Below are 20,460 nucleotides of genomic sequence, written 5' to 3'. Positions count from 1 at the left end.
GCGCGGTATCTTTTCACACTAGCTAAACACAAAACAACACCAGAAGATGAAGTTATTGATTTTTTCGATTATTTTTAATCTATTTTGTGAAGCGAGAATTCAAAAAGTGGCTTATAAACAATTGAATGGGCTCTCAACGACTACACTGCGTTAAAAAATTAAAAAATTTTTGATTGTATGTATGTATATATTTGCACATGAATTGGCTGGGTCTTCCGTAGTTTCCAAAATCTTTTCTTCATTTAAAAAATTAAATTCTTATAAAATAGAATTCAAGTATTTTTAATAATTTTACAATGATTCATAAAGGGGTATTTATTGTAAATGAGCAAAATTTGAAATCTGGAACATTTAATTAACGTGTATTTATCGTATTTATCAAAGATCGTATTACTGTTTACAATTTTTCCAATATTAATGTTTATCGCTCCTGATATACATTACAGTCAGAAAAATACTATCATTGAACAACTTTTATTTTTATCTACGTATACCGTCAATAAAAATTTGTTTGGAGATGATCGTCAAATTTAAATAATATCAGTAACAAGGATATCAACGAACTGAAAAGTTAAAAAATTTAGCTGCAAACAAAAATCATAAAAATCCATAAATAAAATACATTATTATAATCAGAGATCTCTCAGCCAACTAACATTGGTTTATGTTGAGAAAATTAAATTTTCAGAGCTAAATTTAGAAAATTTAATGCAGAAAACTTCGAAATTCAAGCAGTTTTTTATAAATTGCCTTAATGCAAGTTGCATTCACATTTGAATAATTATTATTATTCATTTTATTGGACACCATCGGTGTACAACTAACAGTCAATTACAATTTTATTTATTATAACGAAATGCTTGAGATAATGGTAAAGGTTTTTTGACACAGTCTAATAAATGATACATACTAGTAAGCAAAGAATCGCAATAAATACATTTACAATTAGCGGTGACATCGAGATGAAAACATTTATGTGAACAGACGAGGAAATGATAGCCATGAAAAGAACATCTAGTAAACATATAGCCTTATCTTTACAATTTGTATTAGTCCAATCCAATTTACACATAGCAGGGGTTTCAAAAAAATTGAATAATAAAATAAATTTATAGGTAAATTTGCAAATTATTTAAAAGTTACAATTTCTTTTCATTTATTTATATTTTGCGGCTTGTCTCTCCAGTGAATTATCAAATTTTAAAATTAATGTTTATACCTCCTGCCACGTACGATAGTTTTTAATTAAACTTCTAATATATTTTAAAAAATTTAAGAGGGACATTGCCGGCCTCACAATATCACTAAATTTGAAGGGTTTTTTTCCAACGTAAGCCATTCTTGGGACATTTATTTACATTAGATTTATCCATTTTTCCTCAATCCCTCATTACTAAATTTAATATGATGCTTCAATATGAATTTTTAAAAGAAATTCGATGAATTTACAAAAACAATTTCCCTTTATCTTTGAATTTACTTTTATTTTACTAATGGTATTTTTATTTCATCACAGCAATATTTGCATGTAAAATATTGTTAAAAAGATATACTGAGACCTCTAACACAAGCATTTCTACTTATTCTACATCACACGAAATCAAAACAAGGTTTTATGGGTTTTATCCACATGTCTCATCATTTTGAGAATTATTTGAAGCACATAGAATTTCCTTGTTTCATTCTCTTCAACAATATTATTTAGTTTACGAAGTACCGAAGTATCATTTTAGTATGTCAAGAGAGTGTTAACTAAAAGCAATATTATAATGATACAAAGTATACCATATCGTTTAGATCTTTTAATCCGATTTACCCAAATAAGATCATCAAGAAACGATTCCTGGACGGGAAGTCGGGTACCCATCAAAACAGCGACATTATTCAGTGTAGTATATTGCTTCTTTATTAAACTTTCCTGTTTATGACTCATTTTAATTCAGCATTGGGTCTACGATGCCAAATTAGTGGCCCAATATTGTCCCTTTCACATGCGCCATAATATAATTGTTTGGAAAGCGATTGGAAATGCTCACACAAAATCTACTATCTGCTTTTCGCACTAAACTGATGCAATTTGTCGTTAACCAAATCAATGAAGATAATTCGCCATCAAAATTGTTCATTACAGATATGTACTCGCAAATAGGACTAACATTTTACTAAACCCACACAGTTTTATCAAAAAGATGCTTACTTTAGTTCTTTTAGATTCTTATAAACAATGTTACTTCTACGATTGCGAGGTAGAAAATGATGGTAGTAATATTATTGTTGGAATTGTGCTTATGTAAATACAAAAAAGATTGAGTATCACAGTACAGAGCAACTGATTCAAATTTCGCTGCTTCACACCAGTTGAATTAAGTGGTTATTAATCGCTCAGGTATTCACTCGATCACTCATATTTCTATCAATTCCAGAAACTTGTAGCAGGAGGACTCAAATTGAGAGTTCAAAATTTATCCCACATTACTTCCATTGTGGTAACAAATTAGTAACAGTACCGGTGGGCATAATTTTCAATTATTCTGAACTCCCAATCACAAATCTGTTAACAAATAGTAGTTTTAACCCCATTTTTTTATCATATATCAGTCATAGTCCTCCGCTTTCAGTTTGCTTAAACCAAGGGGTCTGATGTAGTGCAGTCCCTATGCCCCTTTGAATTAAATTAAGAAAGGCCCTTTAAGAAACTCCTCTGTCAAAAAATTTGCAAGTTGAATGCCAAAAAAGGGTCCCAGGTTGAAAATTGACAGAGGGTTTTGTGTACGGATCAGCACCTTGATCCACTATTATATCAATTTTGACCTGCATGCCATTCGAATAACAGGTCTGGTCTGTTCTATCATCTTTTTTTATTTTTTAATATTTTTTTATTTTTTTCTCGTTTTTTCAAATTTTCTAAAAAATTTTTATTTGATTTTATTTTTAGTTTTGATGCAAAAACGAAACTAATCCTAAAATATCCTAGTAAAAGCTCTCAATCAGGGTGCTAAAATCATCAACGGCAGGTGGAGGAAAGATACAAAACGATAGAGCCTGCAGACCCCTTGGTTCGCTAGCTTACGCAACATCACAGATCACTTCCAACTTAGGACTTGGTCCCTGAGACAACAACACCAAAATGTTAGAGGCCAAGGAATCTTGATGCGCAGCACCAATGATTGCTACTCTATACCGACAAACAAGCTGGTCAAGTCCATCTTTGACTGCAGGTGCAGCCACGACTTGACAAACACAGACTTGATCCTATCAAAGGCGAGGGGCTCATGTACAGACCGGGCAGTGTTTGTTAATTCAAATGGTTCTGAAACGCCAAAAATATGCCATTGTCAATATTAGCAATGTTATTTACAAAAGTATAAATCATAACAACCGGGGATGAGAATTCAAGACAGATTATTTGGGTGAAAGAGATTCGGACTAATTTTAAACAGACATAAGAACTAATTTAAATTATATTCTGTATCAGTTTTATTGCAAACAAATAAACATGTCGGGGGAGAGTTAATTGAATAACTTAAATGACTCATGAGTATTACATAAAGGTGTGATTTCCGCCCAATGTAACCCATCCATTGTTAAATTCTCGCTGTTAAAATGTTTTGGGAAGATTCCCAGTGAAAAAGGCGTCGTGTGGTTCTAAATATTTAAATTACGTGGCTAGTGACCTCAGTCAAAATAGTAACTATACACACAGTACGAAATATTCAGCTAACTCATATTGCGAAATCTAAACACATTTGACTAGTCTAATTAATTGTTGATTGCATTTTTTTTGGAAGCCAGGGTAAATTTTAATTTAAAATATAACGAATTTCAAATGGCGTGTATATTTTGAAATCAACACAGCAGCGTTTGTATGCAGAAGTTTCCTCTGTAAGGAGTCCAAACAAGTGTCTATCATGGATAACGTACCTTCGACGCAGATGAACCGCCACTGATGGGGATCGTTTTTGAAGGTTCTGGCTCGCCGGCAATCTTCAATAGGCCTTACACTGCCTGTTCGCACTGACACAGCAGTATTGGCGTAACTGTTTTTGTTAATAAAATTAACCTCAGTTTCCTACAAATACGGCGCTACTCACTCAAAGCGGGTGGCGTAGTACTCCATGAAACCTTGGAATAGTTCACCGAGAGTCTGCTTGTTACTGGATTCATACACTGGCAACTCCTCGTGAATGTCAATATTTGGGATGAATGAGTGAGCATTGAATTTCTCTGGGTAGAGCATTTGTAAGCTGGGCAACGCTGCCGGTTCCACTCCACCTTTTCAAAAATGAGGTTTAAAATACGTTGCATGCTTCATCAAACGCAGCACTCACATTGAAGGTAGTTGATGACCATTAGGGTATATGAGTAACTAGATAAGGTCATGTTTTTAGCATCATTGATACCATATTTCTGAGCCCACAATTTGACGACCAAAACTAATGGTCTCACTCGCCAGTCAACTGGAACAGTATTAAGACGTGAGTAATTTTATTTGCATCGTGCCACTGAAAATTATTTGAATGATTTGAAGCTTACGTCTTGTGTAGCAGTACATCAAGTGAGTGTTTCTGATGCCTACAGCATTGTTGCAGTTGAGATCAATTTCAATACCCTCCTGGACATCACAGAATTTCAGAATGGGCACTTTGGCGAGAATAAGCTGCGGGTTCTCAATATATTCTGAGCAAAATCAGAGTTTCAGTACCACCTTTGATTTTCAAAAGTCACATACCCCACAGATTGCGTTGGATTTCCCTCAAATAGAAAACAGCTTCATGTCTCTGATCAATTTCAGTTTGTCTCACCAAAAGACACATGTCTACGTCACTCAAATCTGTTGCTAATCCAGTCATCGTGGAACCAACCAAATAGAGGCCCCATCGATGACAAAAGCTCTGCGAAAGTTATTCTGGCTCCACAGAATGAACCCAACAAATATTGTCACAATTTACCTTCACACCAAGAAAGAGATTTTTCCAGACAGCCATTTTCTTGCGGAACAAGGCTTCAGACTGCTGGTTGGTGATGAACTTGTCCCACACAGCTTTAGAGAGCTGCAGAGAAGACAATTCCACGGTCGGTACTTCATTTATATAATGCGTATATCACATACCTTATCCCACTGACCTCCCGTGAGCAGCTCTTTGGGAGTTTCAGTGATATGGAGCATGTGAGCTTTGGCAAGAAAGCGGTCCGCGGGATTGTACATCCTCACATCATCCCAAGTCGCTACAGGTTTTGGCTTCCGCTTTACCTGCAGCTGTTGTGGAGCATAGAGTAGTTGATACGGCTGATATGTGACCAGGTCGGACGAGAAGTTTTGATGGTAGAAACTAGCTGCTGCTGAATAGGCAGCACTGTAGAATTCTGAGTGCGCCCTTCTGTTAAATTTATTAATTAGTTGAACAGCGCATGCAGGTGGACAGGCATACTTCTGCACTTTCGCCTCCTCCAAAGAAGGCTCCACGTACATCTGTTTCTTGGGTGAGGTTCGGTCGCTGTCGTCTTCATTCTTGTGGGGCTGGCGTGGACTCCTGCACAAGATGGAAGGGTGAAATTTAGAGCCCATGACTTTGTGACATAACCAAAATACCTATTTGAACAAGTTTTATTTCTGGTCCAATTTTTTCTACTGAAAGTGGTTTTGTCTCTGCGTTGTTGACTATTGTACATGTTGTTCCAGTGCATGGCTATCGCTTCGGAGGGATCCGAGGTGGAGACAGGAGACGACAGATGGCCCATTGGTGGTGGGACGCCGATCAAATGCAGCAGGTGGAAATTCTGCGGTTCAAAATTTGGCATTCCGTGTTGTTCTTCTTCATTTCTTGGCTGCCCCATTGGATCAGACTGAAACATCCCAAAAATGGAGTGAGTTTGACTCCAAAAATAATCCACTAAGGAAAATAATCATAACTAGGCACGCACACTGCATAATAGGTGGTATGCAAAGGAATATGCTGCAAATTCTGTCGACAGCATTGTCATGGAAAAGAGGCCACCGCACAGGCTAGGAATTTCATTGGAATTTCTGTGTGCCACTAAAAATAACTCAGCCAGAGTGCACACTAAGAAGTTGACTGCAATAAAATTGACATCTGAGCAAATGAAAAGTGCTGAAATTGCGTTTCTCCTATTTCAACTAGTGTAAATAATACTTGCGCTTCGCACTGTTGCGGTAATTCTTGCAGAGACTCAGAAATATCGCTCGAAAAAAGGTCACTCCAATTTATCGCAAATTTGGAGACCACTGCCCACCTTTTTGCCGGCGGCACTACTGGCGCCACCTGACAGTGGTACAGGCATACTCACCCCTTTCTTGACGCTCATTGGCAAGCACGACACTCCCCTCACCTAGATCATATGTGGAAGTAAACAAAAACATTGAAAGAGAGAACAGCAAAGAGCAGAGTACCGACTTAATTTTTTTGATTTAAGAGGCAACATGTGTGATCAAACAGGATCGGTGCCAATTGACTTCGATTACTTTATTTCAACCCTTAGAAAATACGAATGGATCTTCAACTTTCCTGTTACTGATTTGCTGACGTCGAAAGTGTTAGAAAACGTTACACATGAGTGGAGAAGTCTGCTTCTTAACTTGAGCTCAAGTAGTTTGAACAAATTGGCTGCTAAGGATAACTCGCAGGTTATTTTAAATGTATATATATATATATATATGATAATGTAGACCAACATTAAATTTTGTTGTAGATGGATGATATGCCACACATCCTCACTAACTTCGTCGAGGAATGCAAAAGGCTAAGTTTTAATCTTGGACACGACGGTACTAATTTTGAAATTTCAATGCAAGGCAGCTTTTTCCTAAATAAACTCTCCTACTTTTTGCTATTGTAGTGCCTCCAACGAATGCCACTAAACTGAGGCTAAAAGGAGTGAGCGAGAAAAAATGTATGGAAATAAACATGTTATCTACAAGAATAGATAGCGAGTGCAAAAAACTGGGCGTAAATCATATTATTGATTTGGGATGTGGAGTGGTAAGAAGTATACCTGAATAAAACATATAAGTTAAATATGTTTACCATCTGCAGGGCTACCTGGCACAGATTTTGAACGAGAAACTAGGCTACACTGTGCTAGGCTTAGAATTGCAAGATTCACTAGTGCAAACAGCAAGAAGTTCACGATCAAACAGTGGAGTGAATTTGTACTAATAATAAATTCATAATGAAAATTATATATTTTTTTTGATGGGCAGGTGAGATTCAAACAAATTGAGGTGAGGGTTGGAGAAGATGGCAATTCAAAAGTGGAGGAAGTTATCATAGAATGGCTTGCCGACACAAACGGCACAAATGCGTGCTTAATTGGATTACACACCTGTGGTGACTTGGCTGCATCAACTTTGCGCCTCTTTGCGTCCAGCTCTTTCCTCTCATCGTTGGTTTTCATGCCCTGCTGTTTCCACAAATTAGAAGTGAAGGTGGATCTACGGCTCTTCCTGAAATCAAACAATAATAAATGGTGATTATTATTTGCCAACAGAACACAACTGCGTACGCTGAAAGTTTTGCTTCGTTTCCATTGAGTGAGAAACTTAAAAAGACCGTGTCAAAGTACAATGGGACAACCTTCCTCAGGAGGCCTTTATTGCGATTAGCAGCCCAAATGTCTGCTCACAAGTGGGGCCACATGACTGAACAAGAGCACAAGCAACATTCCATGCATGTCCTTTGCCGAGCTGCTGTCCAACTGTTTGCCATTGATAATCGCCTTCAGTTACTCAAAGTGAAAAGAAAGGCGTTGAGGAAAGGAGCGCTTAAATTAAGCGAAGATGAACTTGTGGATGATATGATGGCACGATTTGAATTGAAAGATGCTGTAATTATTATTTATGAAGTTAGAAATGTGTATTTATTATATATATTTATTGATTTACAGGAAGGCAACACTTCTAATATGAGAGAAGCTGCTGAGGGTGTGAAAAGGATTGTCCATCAAAACTTGGGAAATCTTCAGCTAATAGAGGTAAGGTGTGAACAGGCATTGACATAAAATGTGTGGACGCTATAAAAAATTTTCCCAGCAGGGTCTGACCGCACTGCAGTGTTGTCTGCAAGAGCCGGCCGACTGCTTGATGTTCTCCGACATGCAGCAGTTCCTGACAGAGCACGATTTGCACCTTAATAGAGTGGAGCTGATGTGGGACGAAACATTATCGCCACGCTCACATGCCATCATCGCTACACGCAATCACACATCATAATGAGCTGTCAAAATAAAATTTACCTGTTGTAAATTATATTTTGGATATCAAATTACTTTTCCAATAAATTTCCCAGAAGGAAATTCATTTCGTCTCATTAAATTAATTCTCAACTACATGGAAGGGCATTTAAATTTCCTGTTAGCCATGCATGCGAGTCTGCTTATTTTGCAGTAAATGTAGTGCAAGGGGGAAAATCCATAGAATGTGAGAGAATCAAGCCGGCTGGTTCATTTCCTTGCCAGTGACAGGTGATATTGCATGATACACACAAAAGGCAATAGAAATAATAAAACAGCGGGGGCCAATCAATTTTTTGTTGCCATCACTACAGCCAGATTTGTTTACATATTTAATAGAGGATGGCATTGTGGTAGCAGCGTGCCTGCCGACCTGCAATAATGGCAGTCAGGCCTACTGTGCGATGACGCACGGCACCACTGCTTGTGATCAATCTGAGGACACATGACACACTAGTCCAACTTTGAATGCCCAGCAGGAACGGCAAGGTGAGCAGCCGGCCTCCAACATGCGTTGCTTTAGTAAGTACACATCTCGTGCAACTGCATGCATTCCTCAAAAGGACAAAAATGAAATCATCTTCTCTAGAATTTCCTTGGAAAAAATATAAATCTCTTAATTAAAAAATTAATACCTTAAAATTTTTCAAATCAAAATCTTTAAATTATAGTCTTTGATCGCGTTCAACAAACAACAGCAAAAAGATTTTTTTCTCTTGAAGACATCAAACGGAGGTTTATTAGTTTATTTTGATTTTTTTTTAATAATGCTATATGATGTATATTATTATTTCATCCCAATACAAAATCTTTAAAACACTTAAATATACTATGCGCTTAATTATAACCAAAATTTATTTTATTTGTGTAACACCTGTTATTAATTTTGTTAATCAAGGAAAAAAGGCCAGCACCATCAATAGCCTCTCGCACAACATTAGGTCTTGACATTAATGAATGGAAAAAGACTGCAGGACAACAGTTACCCCTGCCTGCGCTTGCTAATCGTCCAAGACTGTTAAAACGAGCATACAGTACTTTAAGGTACCCTCTGGAGGTTCTTATTTGTTATTTCAATAATTTCACTAATGCCTATGAAATGAATTGACAATAATAAGTATTGGAGATTTAAACGGCATAACAACCGCAAAGACGGAAACAGGAACCGATTCTCAAGTTCAACGGAGCGAAAAGGACAAGGAAAGGAATCCAGATAGACTAAGTCTCGATAGGTACAACTAAATTCACTTAACTGATTGTGCTGTGCAAAAACTTATTTTAAATCACAAGGATGGGATTAGCAACTATTCCAGCACTGACGGGCGAAGAGGGAGTGCGCCTTTTGTCATTGCAACATAATCTCATAACACGCCTTGAGGGTCTTTCTACTTTACCAAGACTGGTATTTTTAGATTTGTATGACAACCAAATCGAGAAACTGATGGGAATGAAAGAACTATCAAACATCAAGGTGCTTTTACTTGGTAAAAACAGGTAAAAAATTTATTTTTAAGACAAAAATTTAATATGAATAAATCAGGGAAACTAAATTAACTCTCCAAAATTCATAGATAAAATATTTGTCCCTTGTGTCCATAGAGTGAGGAAACTTGACGGGATTGAACAGTTGCCTCGTTTAGAAGTACTCGATTTGCATGGAAATCAATTAACTTCTCTATCTGGATTGGGCCTGCTGGTGGACCTGAAAGTTTTGAATGTTGCTGGCAACCAATTGAGGGTTGTGTCAGAGAATGACCTTCGAGGCCTTGTTGCCCTGGAGGAGCTCAACTTGCGGCGCAACAGGATTCGCCGCGTGGAAGGCATCGCACACGCACCACGGCTGGCAAAGCTCTTTTTGTCCAACAATAACATTCAATCGTATTATTTATTGCTGACTCTTCCGCAAATATTGGAATTAGAAAATAAAATGTGTGTTCACAGCGTGGAGGAACTGAATGGCGTGAGGCAGGCGAGCAAGTTGAAAGAATTGAGTATCGACGGCAATCCTGTGAGCGAACACGCTGAATGTGCGGCTGCGTTAGTGTCTTCTATTTCTAGCCTTAAACTGCTCAATGGATCAGAAATAACAAACGAATTGAGGAATGTGGCATCGACATGGCAACGTGCGCATTTATCAGACAAAAAACAGGCCAGTCAAATCTTTGGTTTGATAAATTATTTCAAGATTTTTATAATATCTGAAATTAAAACTATGCCAAAATCGTATAAAAATGTACATAATTATTGAATTTGCAATATAATAATTGTTAATCCCAGAACCCAAGCAACAATTAAAGTAAAAATAACTTTTTTTTGGTAATTTTATCTGAAGATATATTATATTATTATAACTATAGGATGCGTAATGATCAAATATGTATTGATCTAATATCTACAACTATGCTTGTTAAAATGCTTGTAAATGTGACTCTTTCAGGCGATTACAAATGCTCGCATGCACTGGGAGTTGCTGCGATCTCAAACAAAGTCACTTATCCAAATTTGCGCGATTCAGCGCCCAGCGGAGCCGCAACCATTGCGCCCCAAGGTAATAATCTGATTAGAACACCTTTAAAACGATTCAATCCATTAGTTTAGAAGTCAAACTTTTACCCCTTTATTCCACTGTGCGCGCTTGATTTATTTTCTTTCGACACGTGACAATGCCATTTATCCAATAAAACTTTTGGTAGCGCAGCAAAGTACATAATAGAGTAACCATGGCAATTGCGACCTTGTTTAGGAAGCATTGCCACCAAGTTGCGGTGAACTTGCGCCCCTCAGACTGCCACCGATTTGCCTGGGACTCGGCAGCAGCAACTCTAGTTCCACGAACAGCGAAACCTCGTCCTCGTCCACTAGCGGCTCGATAAGATGCGAGTCTGTCATAAGCAACTCGGCCTCCTCCAGTGTCGAACCAAACGTCGACTCCTGCGCGAGCTCGCCGAGGTCTGATTTTTGCACTGAAGAGGCTGTGGAGGAGGAACAAGAAATCGAGGAACAGGGTGGCGAAGTGGAAGAAAAGAGTTTGGTCCAAAAGCAAAATAAGTAATAAACTATCTGATAGCTACATATCATAACGCTAAATACTCTTATGTGTTTATAAAATATCGGTAACGCTTTACAGAAAGAGTATAACGCAGTTTTCCATTCCTTTTAGCGAACCACCGCAACAGGAAACAACACAAAGACCTGTGACAGCTCAGCCATGCCGCGCTTGGCAGCAAGTGCGAGGTGCATTAAGAAGTGGACAGGTGTCTAAAATAAGAAGTAGGACAGCGAAGCCTCAAGTACCACTAGTTGCTCAAAAAACACCCATTAAAAATAAAATACAGACTAGTAAAATTAAGGAGCAAGGTATATTTTTAAAACAAAGGATGCGTTACATATGAAAAAATACTAAATAAAATCTTTCAGGTGGTGACTATTTGGTGGAGATCGAAGGAAAATGCTTAAATGTGTATGGTCAAACGGCAATTAAATTTCTAGATCGCCCGTGGAATCCTCAAAAAGCTGTTGAAGTACAAACAGTGAAGTAGGTATTTTTGCAAAAAAATTACTGCTTTCTCCAATACATAGCTGTCATCATAATATAACGATCAATAATACAAAAATTATTGTAGATTGTACAGCTTAGTATGTCAATTACACTTAGTTTGGTTAATCCGTATTTAAATTAACACGGGATCGTGTTCCGAAAATGCCGGATTTTTTAAAAATAATCTCGACCAAGCTGGTTTTAGCTGGCCAAGTTTGCAAATATTTGCTTATATTAGGGATGTAGCAAAACAAAATAATTCAAGTATAAAACATTCCCCACATTGAATTTTAAAATTTTAGACTTTAAAATTATAAACTCAACATACAAAATAAAATCTTAACAGTGTAAACAACCTATTTTAGCCATAAATTCCAACTAACTATAAAAAGCCAATTTATACCGGCAAAAATTGCCTGGTTTGTACCCCCAGGCTAAAACCGGCTGTTCAAAATTCGGAACATACCAGGACGGACTTCATCCTAGTTGTTTAAAGACTTCCTCCTTTCTAATCTTTCTTTCCTACAATTTTGGGGCTTCAAAGTACTATCGACATAATTTGAAATAATTTAAAACAAAAAAAAACGTCATAAATAACAAAATCATGTACGAATATTCCCTAACCTCTATTTCAATGATAAAGCCGAAACTTGTAGAAAAGAAAGATTAAAAAGGAGGGAAGTTTTAAATCAACAAGGATAAAGTTAGTTTGAATTCAAATGTGGTAGTTCGTAACCTTTTACATGAATTAAAATCGAAAAGTATCCTTTTTATGTTTCAGATTCACATACATCAGTTTCAATAGTGTGGCGACCCAGTTTCCAAAACTTAGGCAGAGATTCCCCTCGGCCGAAAAATTCGTATTTAAGGAGTCAAATATTTATTGCCTGGGGCAATTAAATGCTCTTGCTGAACTGCAAGGAATTCATTCATTGAACATTGAAGAAGAAGGTTAGAGAGCGCATAATTTTGTGAGCTACGGTAAACCCAATTTCGAATTTCCAGGCAACCCTATTGTATCCAAAGAATGGCAAAATTACGCGATTTTTCGTCTTGCACACTGGGGTCTGACAAATATTAATGGGCGCGAAATCAGCAAACAACAGATGGAAGAAGCAGAGCGGGAATACAGCGGTCTGTGCAACACAGTTCTCCACTGCATGCCTGGAAGTCTACTTCTTCCGCTTCTTGGAAGACTTTCACTCGAGTCTGGTCAGCATTTGCCTCCGCCTTCCCCCTCTGCTGCGAAAGAATGGTTAATGAACACAGAGTGCACACTACAAAAAGTGGTTGCGAAAGAGGCCCTTCAATGGCGTAGAGGAATTCCATCTCAGGTTAATGGTTCAAATTAAATGGTTCAATCAACACTAAATAGCTTGGAATACTAGGAGGAGCTGGTGTGGCGGCAAAAAGGCCGAATTCACCTGTCAGCACTGATTGAGTCAGGCTATGGAGCTGTGGGAAAGCTTAAAGTATTGGACCAGACATGGAATGAAATTTTGACTTCAGAAATACAAGATACACTTTTGGACTTTTCGCAAATGGACATGTACATGAAGCAGTGCATATCAAAATTGTCGAAATAAAACTTTACTTGTTTGTTACTTAAAAAAGTTTTATTATTTGGAACATCTATAACAACCATTATCTGTTGACACAAGTTCATCACATTGTAAATGTATGTTTTGATTATTATGATTGATGTGCCACATAAGGCTGAACAACAAAAATACTGGTAAAGTGCAGAGCTGATCTCTTGGTTTCAGTTTAATTATTTTATTTATATCAGATTCAGTATAAGCGAAGAGTTATAATAAGAATGCTTTTACGATTATAACCACCATAAGGCCATTAACTTGAAATAATTTTGTCTAAATTCATTTCTAACAGGGAACAGACGCAGGCACATTTTTTTGTAACATTGGTTTGACATTGTGGGCCCCTCTAACTAACAATACCATGGCATTGCTGAGACGAAAGTCATATTAAATTGCAATGCAAATAGTGCGGTCTGTGACAAATTCTCTAGGGTTTCTTAACATTAAGCAGTGCGTTTGCAGAAGCAGAATAAAGCTAAGGTAGGATCAGTCACACAATCAGATTGGTTTCCATATTTGTTCAGCCTGTTCACATTCCCCACTAAGTAAATCCCACGAAGAGCTTTAGCCTCCAAGGTTCCTTCTAACAGTGCATTTGAGGGCTTTACGGTAATAGTAATTCTAGTCATTACAGAGAGATCATCGCGCCTTGCGACTGTTGCAGATGGCATGAGTTTTTGTGCATTCTTAACACTATCTAGTTGCAAAGGAGAGCATAATTTCTTTTTGTCCTTCTGATGTAACTGTTCGTTTAAAATTCTTACCAAAGTTTCGCCGGTCTTCTTAGTTTTAGGATCGTTAACATCCAGTTCTTTTTCCACCCAGCAAACACAATATTCTCTAGGTATTCCTATTTGCAAGCAAGTCCTATTGCTAGGTATGGGGCGAAAAAGAGATAGGCCCTTGAAGCCGTATCGAACAACCTTGGACACAGCCTTAAGGTTATTGACAGCCACATCCATTAGCATCTCATAAACGTCATGCCAACTTGTAAGGATTTTTGAGTTGGCCGCAAGGGAACTTCTGAAATGTTCTAGTGACGGAGGAAGAGTAATAGCAAGGAACGGCATCCGCTCTTCTACTCTACCAATAACTGTGCCTCTAATTGGATCAAAGCGATTTCCGTGGTCTCCCATGATTATCACGACTGAGTTTCTGAAGACGTTTAGCACCTCGAGAGATTCGAAGAACAAGAGAAGCTCGTCGTCAATTATCTGCAAAACATCATCAGTACCACAAGCCAGAAAAAAGCGAATTGATGAGTACCTTAATAGAATTTATGTGGTCGTGGCTAAGATGGGTTAGGAAAGTGAGCGAAAAGAACGCGTGGCCTTCTCTTTGCATTTTGGCAACGAAATCTTTAACATAGTTCAAAAGGAACTTGTACTTAGGTACATTACCATAGCATCTAGAATCTTTAGATAAACGGTGCTTTTGATTTTCCATGGCTAGCCAGAATGGTCTCATGTAATAGTCAGTTGGAGGAACTTTGAAGCCATGCGCGTTGTAGTTGAAGGCAGTGAATTTAGGATAATCTTCAGAAAACATAGTGACATAATCGTTCTGCGAAAAGTTTTTCCAAAGAGCAGGCAGATCATCAAAATATCCTCTGGGGGCTGTTGCATTGCCCCAAAAAGGGCGCAAAGCTTTTTCATTGCGGTATCTGCTCGCCGAAAAGCCACTTAGCAAAGACAGCATGTTTGGATAGGTGTTGTCTCCCACCTTAAAAAGGACGAAAAAGCTAGTTTATTCCTAAATGGTTAATGCTTAAAGTGTTATCACCTTTGTTAAACCTTCCATCACAAATCCTTTTACACGTTCTTGTATGAACTTGCTGGTTTTGGGAAGTTGTCGAATGAAATTTAGCCTTGACATCGAATCAAAGACAAAAATAAGTGCATTCACCCTTCCATTCCTAGCCGCTGCTTCACTCTTGTTTGATAAAGATTTTGGCATCTCCTTGATTTGCGCATAACCAGTTTCATAAATAAGCTTTTTTCTTGGTTCCTCTAGACACCTTACGACACTGAACTCATGCGGAAGGCGTTCAGGGTCAAAGAAAACCTAAATAATTAGGCGCATTATGCAATAAGGCGTTGTTTTCCTCTTTTATCTTTACATACCTTTCCAGGACCAAGTTTAATCCTGTCGTCGTCATTTTTCAAGCGTATTATTTCATAATGATAGCAGCCCAATTTTTCCCAAGGGTATTTCAGTTTTGGCACAGCCGTTTTGTTGATGTGCAAGTAGCCTTTGTCATCCATATAAGTCAGTGGTGGTTGTGGTGATCCACAATCAATCTTTGGCCAACTCTTAATGAAGTGTATGATTGATGGGTCGTAAGGCTCATAACGTGGCAAAACGCAAGCACTGTTGATTACTGCTTGAGGTCCAGTCATATGCTCTTTGTAAAATTCATCTTTCAGCTTGTTTACATACGACTCGTGTGTTTCGAGTATTGCTGTTACAACGAGAAGTGCTGTCGCCACCGCCAACAGCGCTTTTGCGTGGCGCCTCATCATTGGATTTAGGAGCATCATCTGCCAATAATTCATAATCTTATATCAATATCCAAATGTGCAAAATATTTTTAGGGCTTTTTTAAACTCCATGAAAAAAGGTTAACGTGGGACACTAAATGGATTTCGTGCTTTAAGAATTCAAATTGTCAGTAACATCAACATGCAGTGCTGAACATGCCATAACATTATTGGACTTTTATCGTAAATTGTATCAAAAGAAAGTAAAAAATGTGCGCAATGTGTACTAAGACGATTATTGAGCTAAAGACACAAAAAGCGTGTACGATACTATTCTACCAATAACAATGAGAGTCCCTTTCCCCATTAACCTGCAATAAAAATCAGCAAATTAATGCATGTAAATATGTATTAAATGCGAATTCCACAATTTTTAATTAATTTAAATGCAAGAAAATGTCTTAAATTTATCATAAATTCACTTGTTCAAAGCTGTACCCACAACGAAATATAACCAATGTTAGGGTGGGGCCAACCATTAGTGGCCGGAACGCCGAAACTGATATCAATATTAAAAAATCTAATTTAATCAACTCTGAATTGATTGAAAACAAGGAAACTCAGTAGCCATTGTAGTAATTAAATTAATTGTTTTTCGCGCGTTCTCGTACTGACAGCCAATTTGAATAGATACTTACTGGCGGTAAACCTGCAGTCAACTCAAGCATATCCACTGAAAGAGCATAATCCTGCTCCAATTGGTCCTATTTCTTATATTTGGATCATACAACCGGTTTCATTGGGGATCAGCAGTGCCATTTCTAGTAACGCAAGCACAGATTGTAATATAATGGAAAATACAGTCCAGTATTATTAGGAGAGATTTTAATCTCTTTCTTACCTCCTTCTGCATAGAAGTTGAATGGTGTAAGCAGGCAACTGAATGTGGCAAAAACTATTAGGTACTACTACAAATAAAAAAGTCCCTTCCCTCTTGTTCCTCGCCCACTTCTCTTTCGTGCTGCTGATCAGCGGACAGCACTTTTTCTTCTTTTTTACTGCTAATTTACCTTCTTTCCAAGCGTAAAATCATAAAATATGCTGGTAATAGGTCAGTAAATTTACAGTTCGCACGGTCTCGGTATCGTTTTTTTAATATCATTCATTTATTGGAATCCGTCGGTGTACGACTTTTTTTCGTTTTTTTAAGATGTTAATTTTATTTTATCAAAGATTTTTACTATTTAATCTGTAAAAAAGTGAACTATTAGTCCTGCGCGAGTGAGGACTGTGAGTGCAATTTCTGTGATATACCAATCAACTTCTCCTATTTCATAGAATGCGTAAAGGACAATTTGACACATCCTTATTCTGTCTTTGTCTGTTGTACACCTTTGGTGTTTAATAGAGATTTTATTTAAAATTATAAAATCAATGAGAAAGAGTTTTTCCATTTTTTTTAAATATATTTTAGGTTTTCAGTAATAGAATATGAAGACCGTGCGGCTTTAACTCTCCACAAGTCAATAAAGATTATAATAATATCCCATATGTTTCCCTGCGAACCATACTTTAGAGAGCACAAGATATCGAAAATAATAAATTTATGTTCTCTTCAAAGCAGATTTTATCACATCACTTTTCTGAAGCTTTTGTGAAATTTATTTATCGTATTTTTGCCCTCCCATAAATTATCATGAACTTCACGTTTCACGTGACTCGATGAAATGCTCAAATAGCTCAACGGGTTGGGAGGCGCACCGGCGCCGGCTCGCTACTTGCTGGTTTGCATTTTTCCAGCATGCGTGATTTGGCTTCACGGGACGAATGTCTAGCGTTTCAATGCCGTCCTCGGTGCGGAGGCAAGTGACCCTTCAGTGGGCTGGGTCCCTGTGCGGCCTGGTGCACCCATGTTATCCGTTCGCGGTGTTATTGGGACACCGGTTTCAGCATTTGTGCTAGTGCAGTGCGCGCCCTTCCCGGTCCAAGAGAACAGGGATAAAAAGAGCAAAAAAAAAAAAAAAAAAAAATCAGTGCAAGATTAACCTCAACGTAAATTCCAAACAAGGTTCAATGCGAAAATTAGAGCATCAAAATACAATTCATACCCTGCACCCTAAGATATATTATTTAGTAATGTGGTCAGGGAAGGAAATTACCGAAATTACCATTTAAAACCTGTTAAAAAATGGTCTTCCACAATCAAGCAAGCATGATGTAGCAATCACAACATGCTAAAACCATTAACCATATTCGTTTGATTAGCGAAAGGTTTTCCTAGCGGAAAATATCTCAGAAAAAGACTTGTGGTGGAGGTAATTGTCATTGAGTTTTTGAAATGTCATTATACCCAGCGGGATGGAATTTGGGAATTTTTATCAAGAGCATGAACCTTCGAGAATGCAGCCAAACTTTATTTTCAATGTCAACATTACTTACATTTCAGGACTTTGCAAATAATATGGTGTGGATCAATTGTTTGAGAAACTATGACGTTTGCTTGTATTTTCCTTGTGCTAAAATGTAAAGATTTTTTATTTACTATTTTATATGAAATAGGGCTTTGGGCAAAAGTAGACACTTGTTGAGCAATAAAAAGACGGCTTTTGGTCGCTACGAGAAAAATAACCAGTTTTTCGATTCTTCATTAAACCCGTTCTTCATTTATCGGTTGAGGTCAGCTTATGCGGAGCATAAATATAAAAGTATTTCTTGGCGATTGCTAATCAGTTTGGTGGTCCCAAAGAAGGGGATGTGGTTCAGAGAGCCGAATTAATAAGGCCATAATCGTGGATTTTTGCAGAATCCTAATGATACGAAAATTCATAAGGCAGTGAAAATTCAGCATACACGAGGCACGTTTTGATGAATTTAGCCTTATGCCTTTGGCACTGTAGGTCTTTCCAAATAAGACATTAAAACTTCCCGCTAATGAGAATGATAAACCAAGAAAGTCTTGTCAACTAGTACTTTAAAATACTAAATGAGTTAAACTTTTGACTATTATCTATTTGTTGAATAATTTGCTGTGAATTGAAATATGTATACGCAACATAAAGGAAATATAGCACCAAATTCATTTGCTCAATCAATTTGCAAGTGTTATCTTTGTGTATTAAATTCACCAGCAAAAATAATATTATTTCCCGTGACATTTCACTTTCAAATGAGAACAGATAATATAATCTCTAGACACTTCAATTTCGCCAGGTTTCTATTGGCTGCCAATTCCCCAGCTCTATGGCTTTTGGGTCGCAATTTAATTTTTCACGCCAAAGTTTAGCAAATATGATCAAAATTCCTGACCCCTATCATTGCAAGAAATATACTTAGGCACAATAGTAGTTAAGTGCACTGACGATACAAAGGCGGAAAATAATTCGGTTTTTCAGTTATGTGTGCTTGTTTGGTGTATTTTATGCCATATTGCCTTGGAAAAATATTGTCTAGACATGTTAATTTCATTTCAATAGAATATTAAGATATGCTCTGAATTATGGTGTGGTTAACAGACATTGACTTCTCATTGGTTTTATCTGCTTTCAAAGTTTATGAATTCGTTTTTCCCACTCTGACGAAGTTGAAACCAAATTTAATTCTTTACACAAAACCTTCCATACAATTTAACATAAAAAGATGAAAATAAATCGTTATCAAATAAATAGTATATATTATATTATGCGAAGAACTCGCTAACGTGATTACAAATATTATTAACACTTTAACACATACAAAAAAATAATTATTTTGGTTACAGTCTGCAAGCAATAAAAGGCACAAAATATTATGAACTATCTAAATTTGGCATGAACCAAATTAAATCAGAAATCAGTAATAAAAATAACTTGAAACGGAAGTAAAACATCAACATACTAACTATTAATACATCACACAACATTATAAGTGTATTTTTAAGCTTTTACATACAACAGGGTAAGAAAGCTCTATATTATGTAGTACTCACACTTTACTGGTACTGGTGTTGCTCATGTTGCTGGAAAGAGTGAAGTCTTAGGTTGTGTATGTTGATATTCTTACGATTAACCACGGCTATGATTAATCTTGATTCCTGTAAAGAAACAGCGATCAGTTTTATGCTGTGTTCTTGAGATAGAATAATTATGAATGTTGTATGTAAAATGTATTGTATGAAATGAGGTTTGCATTTAAAGTTAGTTGATTACATACATATATCAAATAATGTATGTACATATTAGGGATTCATTTTGGAAAACAGTCAATCAATTTATCTACATATTATATAAACAGATTATCCACTTCATATTAAAACAAAATTAATAGATAATCATCCCTTACGGTTACATTCTGTCGTTGCATCTTTCCCATTCAAAATGCCATGAATATGTGGCATGTAACAGCATAACTACTATCACACACAGCAAAACGAAAACAGATTCAGATTTTCAGAGTGATGGTAATTGTGAGTGGAAAGGGGGTGGGTGTAAAATTCTTCAACTCTCAACTCTGTTGACAGATCGCTGCAGGCTGCTTCACTTCAGGCTTCAGGCCCAGTTGGGGCCTGACGACTGCAGGCACGTTCATGTTCCCAGCACTGCGGCATACTGCACAGTTGCAA

At 37.2% G+C, this 20,460-nt stretch overlaps 4 protein-coding genes across 10 annotated transcripts; 3 read left to right on the top strand and 1 right to left on the bottom strand.

Annotated features, from left to right (window-relative positions):
- Positions 1-1,880: 1,880 nt before the first annotated feature.
- On the bottom strand, positions 1,881-20,390 carry LOC135935028 (poly(A) RNA polymerase gld-2 homolog A-like). Of its 6 annotated transcripts, XM_065477072.1 has the most exons (13): positions 20,181-20,337; positions 19,828-19,932; positions 7,342-7,462; positions 5,591-5,844; positions 5,430-5,531; positions 5,111-5,378; positions 4,950-5,051; positions 4,730-4,892; positions 4,534-4,677; positions 4,329-4,457; positions 4,092-4,272; positions 3,922-4,037; positions 1,881-3,310 (listed from the first exon to the last, which is right to left on the bottom strand). In XM_065477072.1, the coding sequence occupies exons 2-13, from the start codon at positions 19,851-19,853 to the stop codon at positions 3,171-3,173; spliced, it is 1,746 nt and encodes a 581-aa protein (XP_065333144.1). In that variant the 5' UTR covers positions 19,854-19,932; positions 20,181-20,337; the 3' UTR covers positions 1,881-3,170. The 6 variants fall into 6 exon arrangements, with proteins under 6 accessions (XP_065333144.1, XP_065333145.1, XP_065333148.1 ...); XM_065477073.1 differs by lacking the exons at positions 7,342-7,462; positions 19,828-19,932; positions 20,181-20,337 and adding exons at positions 5,923-6,092; positions 6,153-6,260; XM_065477076.1 differs by lacking the exons at positions 7,342-7,462; positions 19,828-19,932; positions 20,181-20,337 and adding an exon at positions 6,166-6,275.
- LOC135935046 (uncharacterized) lies at positions 6,262-7,361 on the top strand. The gene is made up of 6 exons (XM_065477099.1): positions 6,262-6,365; positions 6,433-6,643; positions 6,709-6,784; positions 6,856-6,998; positions 7,053-7,155; positions 7,220-7,361. Exons 1-6 carry the CDS (start codon positions 6,358-6,360, stop codon positions 7,237-7,239), a joined length of 561 nt encoding a protein of 186 aa, XP_065333171.1. The 5' UTR covers positions 6,262-6,357; the 3' UTR covers positions 7,240-7,361.
- Positions 7,309-8,310, top strand: LOC135935043 (uncharacterized). The gene is made up of 4 exons (XM_065477096.1): positions 7,309-7,444; positions 7,507-7,842; positions 7,903-7,989; positions 8,048-8,310. The coding sequence occupies exons 1-4, from the start codon at positions 7,412-7,414 to the stop codon at positions 8,225-8,227; spliced, it is 636 nt and encodes a 211-aa protein (XP_065333168.1). The 5' UTR covers positions 7,309-7,411; the 3' UTR covers positions 8,228-8,310.
- LOC135935027 (leucine-rich repeat-containing protein 49) lies at positions 8,386-13,389 on the top strand. 2 transcript variants are annotated; one of them, XM_065477069.1, is made up of 13 exons: positions 8,387-8,769; positions 9,146-9,291; positions 9,366-9,479; positions 9,538-9,741; positions 9,847-10,125; positions 10,189-10,396; positions 10,685-10,795; positions 10,991-11,295; positions 11,408-11,604; positions 11,665-11,782; positions 12,567-12,736; positions 12,791-13,119; positions 13,174-13,389. In XM_065477069.1, the coding sequence occupies exons 1-13, from the start codon at positions 8,716-8,718 to the stop codon at positions 13,369-13,371; spliced, it is 2,433 nt and encodes an 810-aa protein (XP_065333141.1). In that variant the 5' UTR covers positions 8,387-8,715; the 3' UTR covers positions 13,372-13,389. The 2 variants fall into 2 exon arrangements, with proteins under 2 accessions (XP_065333140.1, XP_065333141.1); XM_065477068.1 differs by having other exon boundaries at positions 8,386-8,769; positions 9,847-10,396.
- Positions 20,391-20,460: the final 70 nt, after the last annotated feature.

This window comes from Cloeon dipterum, chromosome 2 (genome assembly GCF_949628265.1).
Source record: "Cloeon dipterum chromosome 2, ieCloDipt1.1, whole genome shotgun sequence".
NCBI lineage: Eukaryota > Metazoa > Arthropoda > Insecta > Ephemeroptera > Baetidae > Cloeon > Cloeon dipterum.
This window is presented reverse-complemented; position numbering and strand designations above follow the sequence as displayed.

Bases quoted from the DNA above. Each gene is read 5' to 3' on its own strand.
- LOC135935028 (XM_065477070.1), bottom strand. From the start codon at position 16,591: ATGCTTGAGTTGACTGCAGGTTTACCGCCA. The intron at 15,448-15,506 runs GTATGTAAAGAT...CTAATTATTTAG, and splicing joins TTAAACTTGGTCCTGGAAAG to GTTTTCTTTGACCCTGAACG. The intron at 15,106-15,165 runs GTGATAACACTT...GTCCTTTTTAAG, and splicing joins TGATGGAAGGTTTAACAAAG to GTGGGAGACAACACCTATCC.
- LOC135935043 (XM_065477096.1), top strand. From the start codon at position 7,412: ATGCCCTGCTGTTTCCACAAATTAGAAGTGAAG. The intron at 7,445-7,506 runs GTGGATCTACGG...ATTTGCCAACAG, and splicing joins TCCACAAATTAGAAGTGAAG to AACACAACTGCGTACGCTGA. The intron at 7,843-7,902 runs GTAATTATTATT...ATTGATTTACAG, and splicing joins GATTTGAATTGAAAGATGCT to GAAGGCAACACTTCTAATAT.
- LOC135935046 (XM_065477099.1), top strand. The intron at 6,785-6,855 runs GTACTAATTTTG...TTGCTATTGTAG, and splicing joins TTTTAATCTTGGACACGACG to TGCCTCCAACGAATGCCACT. The intron at 7,156-7,219 runs GTGGAGTGAATT...TTTGATGGGCAG, and splicing joins AAGAAGTTCACGATCAAACA to GTGAGATTCAAACAAATTGA.
- LOC135935027 (XM_065477068.1), top strand. From the start codon at position 8,716: ATGCCCAGCAGGAACGGCAAGGTGAGCAGCCGGCCTCCAACATGCGTT. The intron at 8,770-9,145 runs GTAAGTACACAT...TTGTTAATCAAG, and splicing joins CTCCAACATGCGTTGCTTTA to GAAAAAAGGCCAGCACCATC. The intron at 9,292-9,365 runs GTACCCTCTGGA...GACAATAATAAG, and splicing joins CGAGCATACAGTACTTTAAG to TATTGGAGATTTAAACGGCA.